This window comes from Telopea speciosissima, chromosome 1, assembly GCF_018873765.1.
Source record: "Telopea speciosissima isolate NSW1024214 ecotype Mountain lineage chromosome 1, Tspe_v1, whole genome shotgun sequence".
Taxonomy (NCBI): Eukaryota; Viridiplantae; Streptophyta; class Magnoliopsida; order Proteales; family Proteaceae; genus Telopea; species Telopea speciosissima.
Window position 1 is genome coordinate 87,694,167 of NC_057916.1, and position 18,818 is coordinate 87,712,984.

At 41.0% G+C, this 18,818-nt stretch overlaps 3 protein-coding genes across 7 annotated transcripts; 1 reads left to right on the top strand and 2 right to left on the bottom strand.

The window, feature by feature from the left end:
• Positions 1-1,426: 1,426 nt before the first annotated feature.
• On the top strand, positions 1,427-3,008 carry LOC122671618 (caffeic acid 3-O-methyltransferase-like). Of its 2 annotated transcripts, none has more exons than XM_043868961.1 (3): positions 1,427-1,910; positions 2,198-2,875; positions 2,941-3,008. In XM_043868961.1, coding segments are annotated over exons 1-3 (1,116 nt in total). In that variant the 5' UTR covers positions 1,427-1,473; the 3' UTR covers positions 2,942-3,008. The 2 variants fall into 2 exon arrangements, with proteins under 2 accessions (XP_043724896.1, XP_043724888.1); XM_043868953.1 differs by having other exon boundaries at positions 2,938-2,956.
• Positions 3,009-5,945: 2,937 nt separating this feature from the next.
• On the bottom strand, positions 5,946-18,818 carry LOC122657473 (protein CURVATURE THYLAKOID 1B, chloroplastic-like). Of its 3 annotated transcripts, XM_043852194.1 has the most exons (8): positions 18,812-18,818; positions 13,906-13,916; positions 7,247-7,448; positions 6,976-7,082; positions 6,707-6,793; positions 6,402-6,464; positions 6,178-6,215; positions 5,946-6,078 (listed from the first exon to the last, which is right to left on the bottom strand). In XM_043852194.1, exons 3-8 carry the CDS (start codon positions 7,407-7,409, stop codon positions 6,021-6,023), a joined length of 516 nt encoding a protein of 171 aa, XP_043708129.1. In that variant the 5' UTR covers positions 7,410-7,448; positions 13,906-13,916; positions 18,812-18,818; the 3' UTR covers positions 5,946-6,020. The 3 variants fall into 3 exon arrangements, with proteins under 3 accessions (XP_043708129.1, XP_043708138.1, XP_043708121.1); XM_043852203.1 differs by lacking the exons at positions 13,906-13,916; positions 18,812-18,818 and having other exon boundaries at positions 5,946-6,084; positions 6,184-6,215; positions 7,247-7,503; XM_043852186.1 differs by lacking the exons at positions 13,906-13,916; positions 18,812-18,818 and having other exon boundaries at positions 7,247-7,503.
• Positions 15,135-16,975, bottom strand: LOC122657458 (transcription factor bHLH57-like). 2 transcript variants are annotated; one of them, XM_043852168.1, is made up of 3 exons: positions 16,210-16,975; positions 15,450-15,959; positions 15,135-15,297 (listed from the first exon to the last, which is right to left on the bottom strand). In XM_043852168.1, the coding sequence occupies exons 1-3, from the start codon at positions 16,858-16,860 to the stop codon at positions 15,214-15,216; spliced, it is 1,245 nt and encodes a 414-aa protein (XP_043708103.1). In that variant the 5' UTR covers positions 16,861-16,975; the 3' UTR covers positions 15,135-15,213. The 2 variants fall into 2 exon arrangements, with proteins under 2 accessions (XP_043708103.1, XP_043708109.1); XM_043852174.1 differs by having other exon boundaries at positions 15,222-15,303.

Here is an 18,818-nt window from a genome sequence, read left to right on the forward strand (position 1 = left end):
TGGGTAGCAAGTTGCAGAATTTTTTTTTTTTTAAAGGAGTGGAAGGAGGGTTGCGGCACAGAGGTTGGAACCACTGTCACGGTTAGCTGCCTCTGTCGGATCCTTCGCCAGATTCCTTAATTGCCAGAATCAGTTCCTGCTTTCACGTTTAGGATTGAAGGGTTTGGAACCCTAAATGATTTGGGGAAGAAGATGAGGGCAATTTGGTCACTTAAATAAGAATTCTAACTTAACGCCTACAATTAACGGAGTGGGTGTTTTTGTTACTTAGTTTGGAAAGTAGGGGAGGTACGTGGAATTTCCCAAACCTCATGGGTGAAAGTGTACACATAAGTCATACCTCAGGGGAGGTACGTGATATTTTCCCTTTTTTTTAACAGTTTTACCCCTGCCTCCACCTTCCCTTCTCCGACCACCACGCTGCCCAATGCCCCTACCCCCTGTTGCTGCCCCACTCAACCATGCAACCCACCCTACTCCTTTTACACGTACCATCTTGTAACGATCAGATACAAACCCAACCCAGATTCATTCCACTTCATACTGTGTTGATACCGTAATTTTATCCGATATCATATCGGTTTTGTAAGTGATCGATACCCGATCCGATATCGTGCACTAGAATCATGGTGCTCATTGTCTTCATCCCTTTTAGGAACTACTTTAGAAAGAAATCCAACTAGATCCAGATCCTCTACGGTGCAGGCTACCCCAACGATCGTACTGCGCAGACACATGACCGTGCACAATGACCACCTTATCCATGCCCGAGCACCATGCCCAGATGGGGGTAAGGCGATCATTGCAAGCGCCATGTGTCTGTGCAGCACGGGGCTGTTAGGGCAGCACACCGTAGAGGATTTGGATTGAATCCAGTTGGTTGATGTGAGGGAAAGCCTCCCCTGCCCCCACCAGGAAGAATTGTGGGAGCAGCCATAAATAACACACTCAGAGGGATCACAGCCTTCGGATCACTCTCAGATGCGTCATCTCACCGAGCCCTATGAGAGGGCGTAGGAAACAACCACCAAATAGGATCTTTTTCCCATACGATATACAATACAAGTAGTACATATACAACATCTAAAGTAAAGTATTTTCATGTGTAATATACATCTTAACCTAATAAAGTTTGCAAAAGCGGTGGGTGGAAGATGGGGTCCTCCCTCCATTCAAGTCCAAAATGACGGCGTGGTAGGTGAGAACAAGGAAGGGGTCGAAGGTAAAATCCACATCACAGATGCAACCACTCTCTCTGTCTCAACAATCTACATTTTAATGGACAATTGTAGAATTGTAGAGGAAGCGATCGATGAAGGACCACTCTATATATAAACCGACCACGGAAACCCGATTTTCCAGGGAAGCATTGAGCAGCTAGCAGGCAGCTTCAACTGGCCGGTGGTGTTTTGTGTTCGTACAGATAAATCGATTTCCAATTAATTAAGTAGCAAAAGCCAGTACAGCATCGTCATGGGCTCAGTCGTGGAAGAGCAGGTAGAGACGAGGCCGCCCAGCAAGGAAGAGCAGGAAGAAGAGGAAGAAGCATGTTTGTATGCCATGCAATTGGCCAGCTTCTCGGTGCTGCCCATGGTGCTAAAATCTGCCATCGACCTCGACCTTCTGGAGATCATCGCCAAGGCCGGTGCTGGGGCGCAGGTCTCGGCTTCGGAGATCGCGGTTCACTTGCCCACCCACAACCCAGATGCTCCAGTGATGCTGGACCGAATCCTACGTCTCCTGGCCAGCTACTCCATCCTCACCTGCTCCCATTGCACCCTCGACGACGGCCGCGTAGAGAGGCTCTACGGTCTCGCTCCTGTGTCTAGGTTTTTGGTCAAGAACCAGGATGGAGTGTCCCTCGCTCCCTTGGTTCTCATGAATCAAGACAAGGTCCTCATGGAGAGCTGGTATGTACCCCTATTTATATATATATATTGCTCTGCTCCAAAATTTTCTTACTTCAACTCCTCTTGTATATAATTGGTCTCGCTCTCTTTCTTTAAAATTCCCCATTTAATTAATTTGCTCCGATCCCAATCCAATTAAGGGGAGGGGAGGAGTGTAGCGGAGTGGAGTACCCTTGTATGTATCATCTATGAATGGATCTAATGGTTGGGTTGGGGGTTGGGGTTGGGGTTGTTGTTGTTATTGGTATTATTAATTAATTACTAAGAAGGGAATTGAATTATGATAGGTACTACCTGAAGGACGCGGTGTTGGAGGGTGGAATTCCGTTCAACAAGGCCCATGGAATGACTTCATTCGAATACCACGGCACAGATCCCAGGTTCAATAAAGTGTTCAACAGCGGAATGTCCAACCATTCCACCATCACCATGAAGAAGATCCTCGACACCTACAAGGGATTCGAGGGACTCACCTCCCTGGTGGATGTCGGCGGCGGAATCGGGGCTACAGTACACATGATCGTGTCCAAATACCCATCTATCAGGGGCATCAACTTCGATTTGCCCCACGTCATCGACGATGCACCCTCCTACACAGGCGTCGAACACGTTGGGGGTGACATGTTCGTCCACATCCCAAAAGCCGACGCCGTCTTCATGAAATGGATCTGCCATGACTGGAGCGACGACCACTGCTTGAAATTCCTGAGGAAATGCTACGAAGCACTGCCCGACGATGGCAAGGTCATCGTGGTAGAGTGCATCCTTCCGTCCACCCCGGAGACCACCCGCGCTGCGCAGAGCGTCATCCACATCGATTGCATCATGCTGGCTCACAACCCTGGGGGCAAAGAGAGGACCCAGAAAGAGTTCGAGGCCCTCGCCAAAGGTGCCGGATTCCCTGGATTCCGAGTTGCCTGCGCCGCTTATAGCACTTGGGTCATGGAATTCTTGAAGAAGCCCTGATCATCATCTATCATCTATCATCTATCATCTATCATCCATCATCCATCATCCATCATCCATCATCATCCATTTTCTCCCTTCATCGATTAATTTAATTTGGTGGGTGCCTGGTACTTGGGATTTTGGATTACTACTCTCCTCTAAAGTCATCTGTGTTCACAGTCCTCTTTGTATACCTACTACTTTGTGTATCCTGTTTCCTTTCCTTTCTTTCTTTTCTCTCTTTCTCTCCACCTTTTTTCTCTTTTTAGGGATCCTTGGTTTTATGGATGTGGGATGGACGGTTTATTCTTATACACTTTTTTTTTATACTGGGTTTTATTTTTGTAAAAGGGTTTTACGAAATCCGAACCCGATCGATTGCATTGTTTTCTACTTACAGGCTTCGTACGTGTTTGCTCTACCTAATCCGTCTCTCTATATTTATTTTTGGTAATTTGAGGTTCAGGGGATTGCTAGCACTATTATGTATGTATGTATATCGTTCTTTCTTCTTCTTCTTCTGAACAGATTCTCCTCGTAATTGTCATACTCTTAATACCTATTTAGCTATTACAATAAGAATGTCAATTTTCAACACATGATGAAGCTTCTTCGTCCACCCTTCTTCACACAGGTCATATAAGTTGCAAATGGAAACTACTAAATACTACTAATAGAATAGTTAGTATAGGGAAAAGAAAAGAGACGATTCCCTACTAATATTTTTTCAACTGCGTCGTTATTAATGGATTCATTCTCATTTATTCATGGTGGGGGGTGGGGAGTGGGGACTGTGGGAGTGACTTTAGACGATCAAGTTGGGTGAATTGCGTATTTTTGTCAAATGGAGATCTCGATTTTTCTTGATTTTGACTAGTCTTTCTCCAGAGTCGATCCAAAGCTTTAACATATTTTTCGCCACACGGTCTAAGGTTAAGGTTTGGTGGGAGCGGAGTGGCCCAGAAAAGGAATGGATCAACCAAAACACCAAGTAACTCTTCAACCTGCGTTGAACACACTTTCCACTAAATATTGTAGCTAATTAAGATTGATACCCCTCACCTACTCACTCAAATTTCCAAAACAAAACAAAAAAGAAAAGATTACCTAAAGGTTGTTATCAAACCCGTACTGGATTAAATTGTAGTTGCGGTTGTTCCATTATTTACGCGACTCTGCTTCGGTGTAGTGCTTTTGCCGCTGGCCGCCTTGAATGTGTACATTAATTTGTTTGTAGAAACAACTCAGTAATACCAATTTAGTATTCACTTCTGATCACTAAAAACTTCAAATCAATACTGCTACTGTTCCAGTTGGAGTTGGAGTTGGATTGATTAACACTGCTTGAAGTTTCTGAAAATTTGATATGAATTAGCAATTACAACATAAAGGAAAGGCAATTGTTGTGGAGTTGATTGCTCCGCCAACCTCCCCTCCCCTGAGGATAAATGTTGCCACTAAAAGCATCTTAATTAAATATTGCAAATGAAACTAACTGTACATGACAGAATGTAAAATCTGGAAGAAAAGAGATGACAGAATAAGAATTTACTGATTTGGCAGGAAAAGCTGGATTTGTCACCATGGATTTTTAGTAATCGGTATAGGCCAAGCCGATACCAATTTTAATTTACTTTTTAATCCTTATTTTATGCTACATGCCAATATCCTATTGAATGTACAACAGATCCGGATCAATCCAATACCGATTACGTACTAAATCCATGTTTGTCACTAGTAATTTGGTGTGTTCTGCATCTGCCTTCTCCGTCATTGATCGAACTCTAAAAATAGGTATGTAACCGTTCCCACTCAGGAGTCTATAACTCAAGACTCTGAATTCTAGTTTAGTGGAGTTTCTTGCTGAAATAAAATGCTGCACTCAGTCTCAGTGGCTATGAAATTGTTATTTGGGTACAGATAGAGTATCTACAATCAATCTTTTGATTGAGATGTGATAGATGGGAGACATGGATGATTTTCTTCCAGCATGCTACTTCACCATGCAATTGGCCGCGGCTAATAATGCTTTGGTCCTTCTTATGGATCCAGAGCCACCAAAGTTCTTATGTTGAAGATGATATCAAGAGAAGTAAACAGACATAACATACACCACAACAGCAAATTAGTGGTTATTGGATTTTAGTATGCCTAAGGGGAAATGCTTTGATCTTTCATTGATTCTTCTTCTTCTTCTTTTTTTTTCTTGGTGAGATTTTAATTTTTTTCATAAAGCAAGCTTTTCCAAATTCCTAATTATTGCAGGGTTATAACTCTCAAACAATAACCATCTACCGTAATTCCCCCTTGCTGTGTATCATAGAAGATTTATAGAACAAGCCCCTTTCCATGATTCAGATTATAAAATAGAGTTTTTTTACAAGTTAAAAGACACAGTTTGAAAGAACAGACCATCATCATAAAATCAGTAAAATTCTCATAAGAAAAACCAGTTTACAACTATAGTAACCAAATCAAGACACCACTTTGTTTTAGCCAGATCAGAATCTATTATTGCTTACTGTAAGTCCAGTACAGAACTTGTATCAATAGAATTATAGAACAAACACAGCAAACATTGTATCCATGGATTAGATTTTGTTTTTCCAATTGGAAGAATGGCCAATTAAGGGTTATAACCATGAAGAGTACTGGGTAACCTAAGGAGAAGTCGATGATTAGCTTATGTAATCCTGGAAAACATGCTAGCAAACAAAAGCAAACGTGGCATAAATGCATGGATTGAAACAAGAAATTGTGTAGCCAAAATGCGGGGTAATAAGTTGAGACCAATATATATACCTTTTAAGATACCTGAACATATCTACATTTTAATTTAACTCTCAAAAGTTCTATATAAGAAAGTGAAACAAACAAGTAGATATACAGATAGATTCTGTATATAATTGATTCATTTACTTCGGGTTAGAAGTTTATGCGAACATAAATAAGCAGGACTACAATTTTCATTCAAACTTGAACTTGTGCTGCTGCTGCTGCTGCAATATAGAATATATATATATATATATATATATATATATATATATATAGAGAGAGAGAGAGAGAGAGAGAGAGAGAGAGAGAGTTGCTTCAGAACCAAAAGAGAAGGGAAGAGATGGGCTCTGGTCTCTAAGGACAATGACATCAGTTCTTCATCATCGATCAGCTGCTCCCAATGATATCCTTGTAAGTGTCTTTGATTTTATTGATCAAAGCTTCCCTGGAATTCCATTTATCCCAAGTGACTGGGTTACCGCATAAAAAGAGAAGAAGGGTAAGGGAATTGATCTAAATATAATTCTAAATTTTGTATGCTTACCGATCGGGTTTGAATACCAGGTTCTGATAAGCAAACCACTGCAAGGAATGGCGAGAAACAAGCATTTGCATCAGTAACCTGAGAGAGAAACAAATGGACTCCTCCTTCCTCACCTATTCTATTCTATTCTACTACCACATGGTGCCTGCCCAGGAATTGTTAATATTCCACTTCACTGTCCTACCTCTTATTATTGTTCACTGATTCAAGACTTACTTACTTACCCCTGTGTAACCGATTCCAACGAGCTCCAGCACACCAGGGACTAACGGAAGCCTATCAATCGCCTGGTTTGGCATGCATTATTTTAAATTACAATAATTAATTAAATATCAGGGGAAGAGAAATAGAAAAACATAGAAATGTTTCAGTTTATCAGTTTATGATTTTTCAAAGTCTTTCATTCTTCCTCCTCCTCTAATTACATAATTTTGTGCAGGTGAAGAAGAGATTAGAGCAGTAGGCTATAGCCAAATAAGGACAGAAATTGTGCAAGTTTGTGTTAGGAATAAATAACAGGGAGTCTCACCGAGATCATGCCAGTGGAGACCCAGAGCCCAACCGCACCGGCCAATGCAAGAGAAGTCACAGCGTATTTGTCTTCCAGCTTCTCCCACTGTACAAACCCACCCATCCTCAGAAGGCAAAAACAAAAAAAGACTACCAACCACAGATACTACTACTCCCATAGTCTAATACTACTACTACTACTACTACTACTACTACTACGTATGGAATCCTAACTTTCATGTTATATGTATTAGGGAAAAAACCGAGGTGAAATGAATCAATCCTTACTGCTTCTTGAATGGATTTTACGATCTCATCAGGTAGCTCAGCTGCGGTAACTTCGGCTGATGTTTCTCCTGTGGCCATTGCGACAACATTCCGGGAGATCTTACGACCTGGGAAGTGAAAGCAGCCAAAAAAATCAATCAATCCATCCAAGTTGCAGTGCTTTCAGAACATTAATTTCCATTACGAAAGGCTCAAAGCTTAGCATTCAACTGTTCTTCTTTTTTACTCTGTTTAAAAAAAATAATAAAAAACAAGCAATTGCAGAACTCACAATAGGCAGTAGAAGTCCAGGTATCACGAACCGACTGAGAAGGAACAGCCATGGGAGGCGGAGGGAGTGTTGGGAGGCTGACGGCGGCCGATTGGCGAGGAGCTTTGCCGTCTATCAGGGTTGATGATGAGGAGATGGAAAATGTTGTTGAAGTCGACGCCATCGCTTCACAGTCTCCTCCAAGATTTCGGCCCTCTTCCTCCTCCTTTGCGTTCACAGGAATCCGGGGGCCACACCCACACTAGTTGATGATGCCCACGATGATGATGGATAAGAAGATGTGGAGATCTTCAAAGTACTACAACTCCAATTTTAAACTTGATTTTTTTTTCTTTTAATAAAAATAAAAAAAATTTCCCTTCTTATAATTAAGGATCCAATGGAGTAGTAGTATGGGTGGTGGGGAACCCCTTCAAATCTCCCAAACGTCTGGCGATGGCTGACCAATCGTTCCTTCCCTTCATCAGGATAGCGCTGACGTGGTAATTGGATAGGCATTTTATGGCGTTTAATTGGTTGAGCAGCTTCAGGTGGGGTTCCATAGAATCCCTTCTCCTTCAATGAATGAATAAGCCTACCTGTGTAGACTAAAAGAAGAAGAAGAAGAAGAAGACGACCCACAAATATCTCACCTGGAAACGGTCTGTGACTCCGATCCCGTCTACTCCATCTTTTTGGGATCGCCCTTTCATGGCCGGCCAGTGCCGGGAATGTCACGCATGTCTGCGTCTCAGCCAGTAGAATGACTCAATGAACAGAGACAGAGAGCAACGAACAAAATCTAGGGCATCTGGTTAGGGACAGGGTAGGCCAGAGCAGCTCGGCCCAACTTAAAAGCCCAAATATTTTAGAGCCGAGTCGGCTTTAGGCTGCATCAATGACCAGGCCCAACATCAAATCAACACCACAACCTGGCTTGCATGGGCCGAGCCCACAGTGTGAAATTGAGCTAGCTTGCCAATCAGCCTTCAACCCAGAAGAGGCCCAAGCCATTACGTAGATGAGAAGATCCCTTTGAGTCTATTCCCAAGCCCATATACTCAAGTGTGGAGTGCTTCAAGAAATGACATATTTTCGGTTCAGTCAGCATAAGGTCACCTTCTATCAAAGCAGTATTTCGAGAACCAGTCCAAGTGAGCTTCTTCATCATATCAATCGAGTTGGTCTCGGGTTCCTCTATATAGATGATGTTGTTTGGAAGAGAATTTTTGGGATGTCATACTCTTCCCAAAGTCTGAAGCCTCACTTGTACGTGGAGAATTTGTAATTTGTGTTCATTGTCTTGCTTGAGGTAAAGCTCTCCAACGTCATCAAGTTCCCCTTGATCCTGGCTAGCTACTTGCCCACGTACGTTGTAACGCTCCATTGGAATCGATCGATCGATCGATCATATATTTTTATGGATATGATTTCACCTGTACGTATTATTGTCTGGCTTGCGAGCCCGCTATCTTACATAGCTCCTCAGTCCGAGGAACACCATGTTTTTATCGATGGGTGCAGAGTCGGGATGCAGTGCTGAAAGGATCGAAAGCGGAGAACTAAAAAACTCTCGATCGGTCTGGTTTCCTTCCTTCGCTGGTACATTTGGATTGCGAGGAACCAGTAAACTATTCCCAACCAAGCTTCACTTCTTCATCCGTCTATTTCCAACGACTTCCTAACTCGGCACTCATCGACCAAAAAAAGATCCTGTCAATCGAGGCGGCTTGGCTGCATCGATCATGTGCAGCGCGAGAGGTGAGGCGGTGCGTATTGATCGCCTTACCCCCTGTTCACCTCTGGCGTTGCACATGCAGCCCAGCTGCCTGGATTGACAAGAGTCGAGTCCTGGAAGTTGACTGTGACACATAGTTTATTAAGGGGAACCCGCGTGATGGACTGGGCTTTTATCATTAGGGATCATCAAGGAAGGTGTCGTCATGTATCTTCTGTTCCAATTGACTTTACGCCTGTAGTCCGTCCAAGGTGAAACTCTTGCCATTAGACCGGCAATGCTCTTTTCCATTGGTGATTGCATCGATAACATTCATGTAGAAAGCATATACCCTCCTATTCGATTTGACGAAACCAACACCTCTAGATCTACTTCCTGTCATTCAGGACATTCGACACCTAGCATCTTGTTTTGAAATTTGCTCCTTTTTTCTATATTTCTAGAGATATCAACAATGTTGCTGACTCTCTAGTTAGGTGGGCCCAGTCATTCGCAAGTTTGTTGAATTGGCTATTGTCCACTCCTTAGCTCCAAGATCTTTGTAGCTCGGAGTTGAAGGCCTCGGCCCATTCTCGCTTTGTTCATCAATAAATATATTTTTCTATCAAAAATTTTATATATCATGTAACCATTTTTTTATGGGATAAAGTTCTCTGCACTAGGGGCGTAGGGTGTGCCCAGAAACATAGGGGTGAGTGAAATGACCAGCCTACCCCTCTAATGACCCAAACCCCACTTGTTGGGCCACATGTGTCTGGCTGTAGCCTGTGCCCAAATGCACTCTTGGATAGAGAATGTGCACCCTATTTTATTATGGGATTTTTTTTATTGATGCCCTTTAATATCTTCAACCATTTGAAATTTTACTCACTTTTGTTGTTGTATACACACCTTCTACTTCCATATCGTATCATTTCACGTTGTGTTTTAAAAAGTAATAAAATATAATGATAACTATTGACAATGACGTAATAGTATTTTCAAATTATTTTTAAAATCCATTTTATTTTGAATTAATTTTTTTTTTTTGAGAATATAAGTAAAAAAACCAACCAAAATAAAACTAAATGTTCTAAGTACACCAATATAGATGTTAATTCAAATTGTATCTTCGATTAATATATTACTAATATTTTAACAAGAAAAACACCACCTGACTGTGTGCGGTACACAGCTCTTGCACCTAAATATAGGATCATATATTTCTATCTTTTCATGAGAGTGCAATGATTATTTTACATGGCGTTGTATCTAGACGCAAGAGCCGCGTGTCATACACACACACACACACGACTAAGTAGCATTCTTATCCTCTTTTAACAGATTGATGAAGTATGAGGTTATAAGAATATAAGATTATAAAGCAAAAATTAGAAAGTTAATGCACGAATAATTTGATTAATGAGGTGAAGTGAACTGGTATACCGCACAAGCACACTAGGAGTGTAGTAGTGTCTACTGTCTAGAATGTAGAGTACAATTTAAACAAAAAAAAAATGTAAAAGAGTGCAGTATGGGGGAGAGAGAGTCTCACTGTAACATGAGATTTAATGCTTTATGACAGCCTTCGCGCCTGACTTGGTCACTGGTTGGGCCGCTGGGGTGGTGCATTCTCGCAGCTACAGGGGAGGGATCTTTATTCTTCCCAGTGATGGGGGCGATGTTATGCGCATCGTGCAGCGTAACAACGGTCTTGTGTGTACAGTGAATAGGTACATCTCCCATAAGCCTCCCAACTTGGGAGTCCCAAGCCTAAGCCTACTAGGGACATTCCTTACAACTACTGTCGAGGGGGAAAAAAAAAAAAAACAAATAAATAGGAAGGAAGGGGTGAAGACATTATTACAACGTTAGAAAGAAAGTATTGACATTGGAAACCGCGCACCACCCTCTCAGAGTATGTCTTTGACCGAAAAAACTTTTTTCATCGAATAACGATGTAGTCAAATTGTCAAACGGGGAAAACCCATAGCCTCTATTCCATCCATGGCCTGAGGCTTGAGGCCCGTGGCCATAGGCCTACAGGACCTAGATAACAAATTCTGACATCTCAGTTTCACTGTTCTAATCAATCTTCGGTTCTAATCAAAATGAAAAAAGAAAAAAGAAAAGTAACAGCCATTCAAAATTGAATATTCCGTCGAATACAAATGTTTTGAAACATAGAATGCTGTGAACAGAAAGGTGGAAAAGGCCACACATACATCGAGGTGGAAAAGAACGTCTTATGTCGCTCGGTAAGGTGCTCGGACAAGGGTAAGGCAGTTTTTTTGTCATCTTACTGTGTTTGGGGTGCACACAAAAGTACGGGCAACTCGATAGTAAAAAAATCCGCTGGATTTGGTTCTCATATCGCATGTTAGATTTATCAAAATATATATATATATATATATATATATCACATGTTAGAAGTGATATTTAACAATGACAGTGAGAACAAAATAACGATCACCTACCTCAGTTTCAAAAGTCATCTCCAAGCGTTGGCATCTAATTCTAAAGTTCTCATACAATCATTGTATGTTTTGATGACTATCGTCGGAATTCAACAATGGCCCATTTAAGAGGTTGTCATGTAGTCTTCTTTTAGAGTACACATGAATAATGGTTGTTCTTGTGGATACAATTTGACCAAAGTTAAAACCCCTTTCTCTATTAGACTCTCATAGATAATTACCCATCGTCATAGCAATTACTCATTAAGATTGGAAATCTATCCACCTATTAGCAACTCCCTAAAGTGAAGTAGTATTTAAGCCGCATCAATAAATAGATGGTTTGAAGACGTACAAGAATGATTCTTGTACAAGAACCTGATCCAAGCTCTTGGTGCAGGCATTAGAGGTCCAGACAACGATCTCTTGCCAATTATTTGTAATGATAAACAACAAAACAAAGCAACATACTAAAAAAAAAGAGCATAAATAACTTTCCATCTCATCTGAGATGCCATTAAGAGGCCACAAAGGAGATCCCAAGCTTCTGCTTCAACTTCCATGTTGACTTGCCATCACATAATCCAATACTATCAAAAACAAAATTGACTTTGATTAAAGAGTCCATAGGCAGGATCTTCCGTTTAGTAGGATCCTGCTGAGAACCAACCTGCCTCACCAATGTAGGAAAGACCTAACTTGGTTCAAGAGGTTGTTAGAAACCTTTGTGGATATCAAGATAGGCTAACTCAATATGAGAAGAAAAAATAATATACCAAAAGAAAATGCAATAGTTTCTATTAAATATTTTTGGATTAAGTTTTCCTTCACCAGTGGTTCATTAACTCTCACCCCTTATGCTTCATGGTTGTAAAATATCTTTCTCCAATCTAATCATTTTAAATGGGATGGATAAAGAAATTCTCTCTTTACCATGGGTGGAAGGAAAACTGGTCCAATCTTTTATCTATTCAAGATTCTTGTGACACTTCACATCTTCTTTATGTCATACTTAATCACTTGAATTTAATTATCGAATTTTGACCCATTTAAATGACTAATTAGTCTTCCTAAAGTGATTATGGTCTATGGAGACAAACCTGTGATGGTGGAAATAAATTTGATAAGTATAGGTATAGTAGTTTCTACACCATTTAGAATTTTACTTATTTTGCACCACCTAGGAACTCATTGGCAATTTTGGCCATTAAGTCTCCAATTTCATTAATTTTTTTTTTTTTAATCCTAATTAATTAAAGTATCCTCCAGTGCACTCGTATACATTCTTTAAATTTCAATAATCCCTTGTTAATCCATGGGCCTAGTGCATTCACTGGTTTAGAATTGTCAAATTTTCATATCTTGCCTATCTACCTGTGTTACTCTACTTTCATTAGGAGGATATGCGTTTGAGTTTTATACAATACGCTAGATGACTAAGGTAAGGTTAAAGACTTTATTTCAATATTAAAATAAAAAATATTTAATAAGTAAATAATAATTATAAAAATATAAAGTATATTAATATATTTACCAATATAACTTGTTGGGACCATTTGAATGACACTTTTATTGGCATATTTAGAATTTGGTCGAGAGAACGGTGCATGAGCTTAACAAAAAAAGAAAAAAAAAAGCATGTGCCATGGGCATGCCAGCCAACGGGAGCTTGCCTGCAAGCATTAACCTGGGTTGGATTTTCATTTTTTCATGAGGGTAGGATGGTAATGTGTCTAGATGCAGCAGCCGCACTAGCCACCCGACCAGGTAACGTTCTTTTTCCCTTAGAATTTATAACCTTTTTTTGATTGCCCTTTATTTTATTTCTAAGACTTTTTGTTTTTGTTTTTTTAGAATTTAGAGGTTAAAAAGAGGTTTTTAATATTATTTGACAACATGCATACCATATTTTGTCCTTGTCAAGCATTGTAATTGTCTTCCACATTAAAGTAAGCAAGTTGCTTTTCATTTTGAGAAATTTCGGAGAGAGCTCGAGTTATATATATATATATATATATATTTTATGTAAAGGATAATTTATTCATTGACGTGGGAACACTTTGAAGTTGGTTTACAATGATTCATCAACTAGAAATGGAAATTGGTCATACTGTAGTACACGTCATTGGAAAGGTCTTCCTAGCTAAGGAATCAGTCACATTGTTGAATTTCTTAGAAATGAACTGAAAAGAGCATGTTTGAAAATAAAAGCTAAAATGAGAAATATCCTAGCTAAAATCAATAGATCTTAGCTCTAGCCATCTCGTGTTGATGTTACCACATCATCGAAGCCCTAACTTATTTTTCCCTTTTTTTTTTGATCAAATATCTTTCCTACTTAATTTACTTTTAAAAAAAAAAGTTAATTTCTCTAAAAGAAAATCTCTCTCCGAAAATATAGGAATACTCTAAAACAAGAAACCCTCCATGTTGACAAGGGTAAAATATGAATCGTACAAACTGACCATCCATGCCTTTAAATGAAAAAATCCCACCCCAATTGATGCCTCTATGCGCTCTCATTAGCCCTACACTTGTGCTAGGCCATGTAGATTGACAGCTATATTCCTTTTGCCCTTCTATTTTTATCAAGAGTCCTACCACAGTTCCTTGAAATAACAAATTAAGGATGCATTCATGCTACATGTGTTAGATAAATGCTATATGATTACCGAACTCACTCCCATGTAGCATTATTAATCTATTATCTACTATGTAACTCCTATTTTCTTCCTCTTGTAGTTGGTATTCTTCCTGTTCAACATGTAAGATCGATCAGTACATCCTTTACATCCTTTGTTGGATGGAGGATTGACAAATATAGAAGGTTGGAGCTTGAGAGATCACACCACTTCCTTTTTATTTATAAGGAAGTTAATTAAATAGGTAAGATGAGGCTTTCTTTTTGATGATGTGGCCACCCCATCAACGGTGGAGGGCTGGAGCTTTACTCAGGGGGATCAGGATCGTCTTGAGGGAGCTCAGCGCCTAAGGTGCTACCAAGGGGCATCCAATGATTGAGTTGTACCACACACATCTCGATGCACGCCTAAAAATGTATGTAGTACAACCAAACGGCTGACAACACCCTAGGCATGCTGGGCTCCTTGGAGATGAATTACATTCTACTCAGGTCGAGGCAGAGAGAAGAATCAAATCGAAAGACGAGTAGGAGTATAGTAAGTCAATCAAAAATTCAACTTGAAAAGGGTATCCGAACCGTACAAATTAAATAAATTTGTTGAGGGCCTCCGGAAATTAGAGAAAAAGGTAAAATGATGCAACAAGCCACACGAAATTCCAAAAGATAAACACATAAAGTTAATAATGCACCATTTCATTTCACAGCAAGAAAAAATGAAAAAAGAAACAAGAAACAAGAAAAAAATAATAAAAGGAAAAAAAGGGTGCATTTATTTTTTATTTATATAATGCACCATAGTATGTAGGTATCGAATCATCATCGTTATCTGACGATTCTGTTATGCCTCTGTCAAGGGGTGGGTTGACTCGACACGAAAACTGGACAGGCCCAACCAAACAAAACCCATGGGCCTTTGCCTTTCCTTTCTACCAACCAATATTGATTGAAGTGTTAAGCCTCCAAATCGCCCCTCACTCCTGCTCTGCCTCTGCGGCGTGGAGAGTGGAGACCACCCAAAAATCGGAAATTCTCAAGTCAAGGGCAAGGGTGCCCACTGTACCCTCCTTCCTTCTTTCTCTGAAACCCCTCCCTCTCCCGGCCGGCGGCTAACGGGGAGAGTCACAAAGACAGAGATGGCGATCTTTTTCACTTCGATGATAACAAGCAAATATTAAGGAGCGTTGATGAAGCTGAAAGTTTGATGCACCGCTGTCGCAATGTCGTCGGCTGATCCCAGTTTGCAGTCATCTTCCATCTATCTCTCCGAAGTCCAAACCAAAAAAAAAAAAACAAAACATATTCGAAATAAGAAGACCCATTAAAACGAAACCAAAAAATGTGTACCCGAGAAGGGGAAGGGGAAGGGTGCGGTGTAATGAGACTAAGAAATTAATGAAATATTATTACCTTGAGATTGAAGGAGTAAAGAACAGAGTGTTGAGAGGAAGTAATGTTGAGTTGTAAGATGTTCAGCCTTAGATCTTCCAAAGCAGCAATGGCTCTCACCAACTGCCCTGCCTTCCTCCTTGCTGACACAATCTTAATCTTTAGTAGGTTCACATGCCTCTTCTGTATCACTATCACTTCGATATCCCCCACCTCCGGCTTCTTTTCCACCTTTAACTTTTCTCCATCCTCCTCCTCCTCCATGTATTCATTAACACGCTTCACATCATCGTCCACACTGAATCCAACAACACTCGAATGCATGGTGGTCGACGTTAACGAGTAAGTTGTGTACTGCGGCGACGCCAAGAACCCATCCAATGGTATGACGGACTCTTTTGAGTGTTGGCCCCGGTTGCCTTCGCCTTTCGATTTATTATTCAGTCTCTTCTGAGCCTCAAGTGACTGCAAAACCTGCTCCAATTCTTTTACGAAGTCAGTGGCACCCCCGATGATCGATGCTTGGTCGTCCTTCATCCACATATAACAAGTTATAATCTCACACTGTTATTGTTATCGATTCTCACTGAATTTTTTTTAAAAAAAAAAAAGAAAATCTAGAAACAATATTCCTGTAAATTGGAAACCCATGATTGACAAATTAGCAAATTACGGGTTTCTCAATTTCCATCCTTCTCGATCTTTATGAATAGAACGGGGATGAAGGATGGGAATCCCCTAACCAATAGAGACGAGAGAGAGAGAGGAGACTACTGTTTACCCTCTGAATGAAGGAGGCCGGCATCAGGGAACGGAGTGCGTTGAGATGATCGTTCATCTGCCGTCTACGGTTGCGTTCGACGGCAATGTGATTCATACGTTGGGACTCCACCATCTCTTTGTTCTTGCTCGCCCTCGTTCGCTTACGCTTCCTCCTCTCCTGGCTGCTAACCGCTGGGCCTGCTTTGTTCGATTGGGGTAGTTTTCCTTTCGTCCTCCTACGGTTTTGCTCATTCCACCACCCAGACGACGACCCCGATTTCCCTTCTCTGCATTTCTCCGGCGAATTCGCTTGTCCCTTGCATGCGGAGCTCACTACTTCCATTTCTACTTCCGGACAAGAAGACGATTGTCGGTGAGGCGGGTCCTTGCCTTCGGATTTAATAGGCGATTGCGTTTCTGAAATCTCATTGCTGATGCAGCTCTCCAATTCCAGTGCCTGATTCCGGAAGTAAGTTTCTGGCTTCTTCTGATTCTGCTGCTGCTGCTGCTGTTGCAATCTCAACAGAAACTGAAAGTTGGGGTCTATAGAAGCCGATGATTCAACGCCTCTAAGCATCTGAACGAACGACATTTTCTCATCCAAGTGTTGGATTAATGTCGAGAAGGGTTGTCGTCCTTCTTCCTCGCATCTCAAGGTCTCCGGGTCCATAAACGGCTCATGGATGAAACCCAAAGCACCTCCTGGTTCCAGAAGCTCAACATTGAAATGTTCCCCAAGGCCATAGTACTACAAGAAAAGAAAAAAAAAATTTATGAGATAAAAGTCATAAAAACACAGACACACACAGCGAGAGAGAGGAAATAGGCGAAATATAAGACTGGGTTTGGCACCCAAGAGCCGAAGATTATCCCTTTTAATTAGTAATTAAAGGGACTGGACCGTACACAAGAATATAATGTGAAGAACAGCTGCAGAGCTACAGAGATTAAAGAATTTCTTCACATTGCTTTTTAGTTTTTTTTTGGGGGTGGGGGGTGGGGTGTTAAGAATTGCACATTGCATTGAATGCGACAGGTGAATACAGTTGCGAAGGAACTCACAAGTAAAAGCACTTGTTGGGCGGGATTCCTAAGAATGGGAATTTCAAAGGAGAGGAAGGAAAAAGAGGATGTAATAGTTAATGAGCTCAAACATACACAGGGATCGATGGGTCCTCGGAGCCTTTCCATTACAGAATACAGACAGCAGTGGTAGAAGTGCGTACTGAAGCAGAAGGGCAAATTCTACAAACTACAGTTTCCAAGTTCTTTCCCACCACCTCCTCCTCCTCCTTCAAAGCGTTTTCAATCTGCCCCCACCTTGAGCCTTCTCCCTGTTCAGTTACTAACATTCGAATTGAAGACGGATAATACTAGGCCAACAGTAGTAGCAATAAATGTCACTACAGAATGGTGGAGCAGGGGAAAGACCCATAACAACAACAACAACATAGAATATATTCCCTTCATGTTTCTAATTCTATTGGTTGTCCAATATTCCACTATCAGAAATTCATTCATTTAATGCTATGAAGTTTAAACGTTAAAACCCCTGTGTGTGTGTGTGTGTGTGTGGGAGGAGAAAGGAAGACAGTGAAGACAGATGATGGGTTTGGAGGTGAGAAAGGAAAGGTGGGAAATAGCCAATAATACAGAGATTCAATGGAGATTTCGAGGGTGAGATTTGGGGAGTTGTCCTTGTAGAGAGAGATGGTCTACAATCCCCAATCCCCAAGACTGGGTGGGTACTAAAGGAAAGGAGAAGAAGAAGAGTTGTTTTATGTCTGGTTTATGAAGAAGGTCCATACGTAGATAGATGGATACATTATTGGCGATGGCAGATTTGTCCAGCAGCGGCGACAGACTGTTGTGGGGACTCTACAGTCGTACAGGGTACCATAAAAGAAAGTTGTTCTTGGGATGTGCTTCGTTGCTCCCAAAGCCCCAAACAAGAATTCTCTCTAGTGACTAGTCTCTAGTCTAGTAATTTCATAATCATAGATGAGACGATGAGAGTGAAGAAACTCAACTCAGATCCTCTAAGGTGCCTTGTGCGGTTTATCTCCACTTGAACGAGGCGTAGGGCTGTAAACGGATTGGATTCAGTTCGGATAATGCTATATCTGCATCCGCATCCACATCCGATTAGTTATTGAACGGATTCGGATAGTGCTAAATGGATATGGACACAGATACGGATCGGATATTTTATCCGTTTACATGTAAATATAGCTTTTCGGATAGCTATAGCCTATTCGTATCCGCATCCGTTTAGCTTTCGGACGGATTCGGATAGTGCTAAACGGATACGAAAACAGATTTCGGCTATTCATTTACACCCCTAACAAAGCGTTTGGGCAGAGGTAAAGCGGTCATTGTAAGTGCGGCTCATTCTGCACTGCTCAGGCCGCTACGACAGGGCACCTTAGAGGATCTGAATTGGGTTTCTTCACTCTCATCGTCTCATCTATGATTATGAAATTACTACCCCAATTTCTTTCCGTTGATTCGCTCAAAATTCAACTCCCACTATCCTTAATTACTTCATTCATTTTGGATGTGAATAAATTAATCTTTCAAGATCCAGGATCTATGGCTCCTCCACGACGACCAGCACAAACCTGAAAT

What these genes read in the sequence shown, in the direction of transcription:
- LOC122657458 (XM_043852168.1), bottom strand. Translation starts at nt 16,860, where the DNA reads ATGGACCCGGAGACCTTGAGATGCGAGGAAGAAGGACGACAACCCTTC. An exon ending in CGGCCTCCTTCATTCAGAGG is followed by an intron (nt 15,960 to 16,209) that starts GTAAACAGTAGT and finishes ATGTGGATGAAG; the next exon opens with GACGACCAAGCATCGATCAT. An exon ending in TTTACTCCTTCAATCTCAAG is followed by an intron (nt 15,298 to 15,449) that starts GTAATAATATTT and finishes TCGGAGAGATAG; the next exon opens with ATGGAAGATGACTGCAAACT.
- LOC122671618 (XM_043868961.1), top strand. Translation starts at nt 1,474, where the DNA reads ATGGGCTCAGTCGTGGAAGAGCAGGTAGAGACGAGGCCGCCCAGCAAG. An exon ending in AAGGTCCTCATGGAGAGCTG is followed by an intron (nt 1,911 to 2,197) that starts GTATGTACCCCT and finishes GAATTATGATAG; the next exon opens with GTACTACCTGAAGGACGCGG.
- LOC122657473 (XM_043852194.1), bottom strand. Translation starts at nt 7,409, where the DNA reads ATGGCGTCGACTTCAACAACATTTTCCATCTCCTCATCATCAACCCTG. An exon ending in TAAAATCCATTCAAGAAGCA is followed by an intron (nt 6,794 to 6,975) that starts GTAAGGATTGAT and finishes GGGTTTGTACAG; the next exon opens with TGGGAGAAGCTGGAAGACAA. An exon ending in TCTCCACTGGCATGATCTCG is followed by an intron (nt 6,465 to 6,706) that starts GTGAGACTCCCT and finishes ATGCCAAACCAG; the next exon opens with GCGATTGATAGGCTTCCGTT.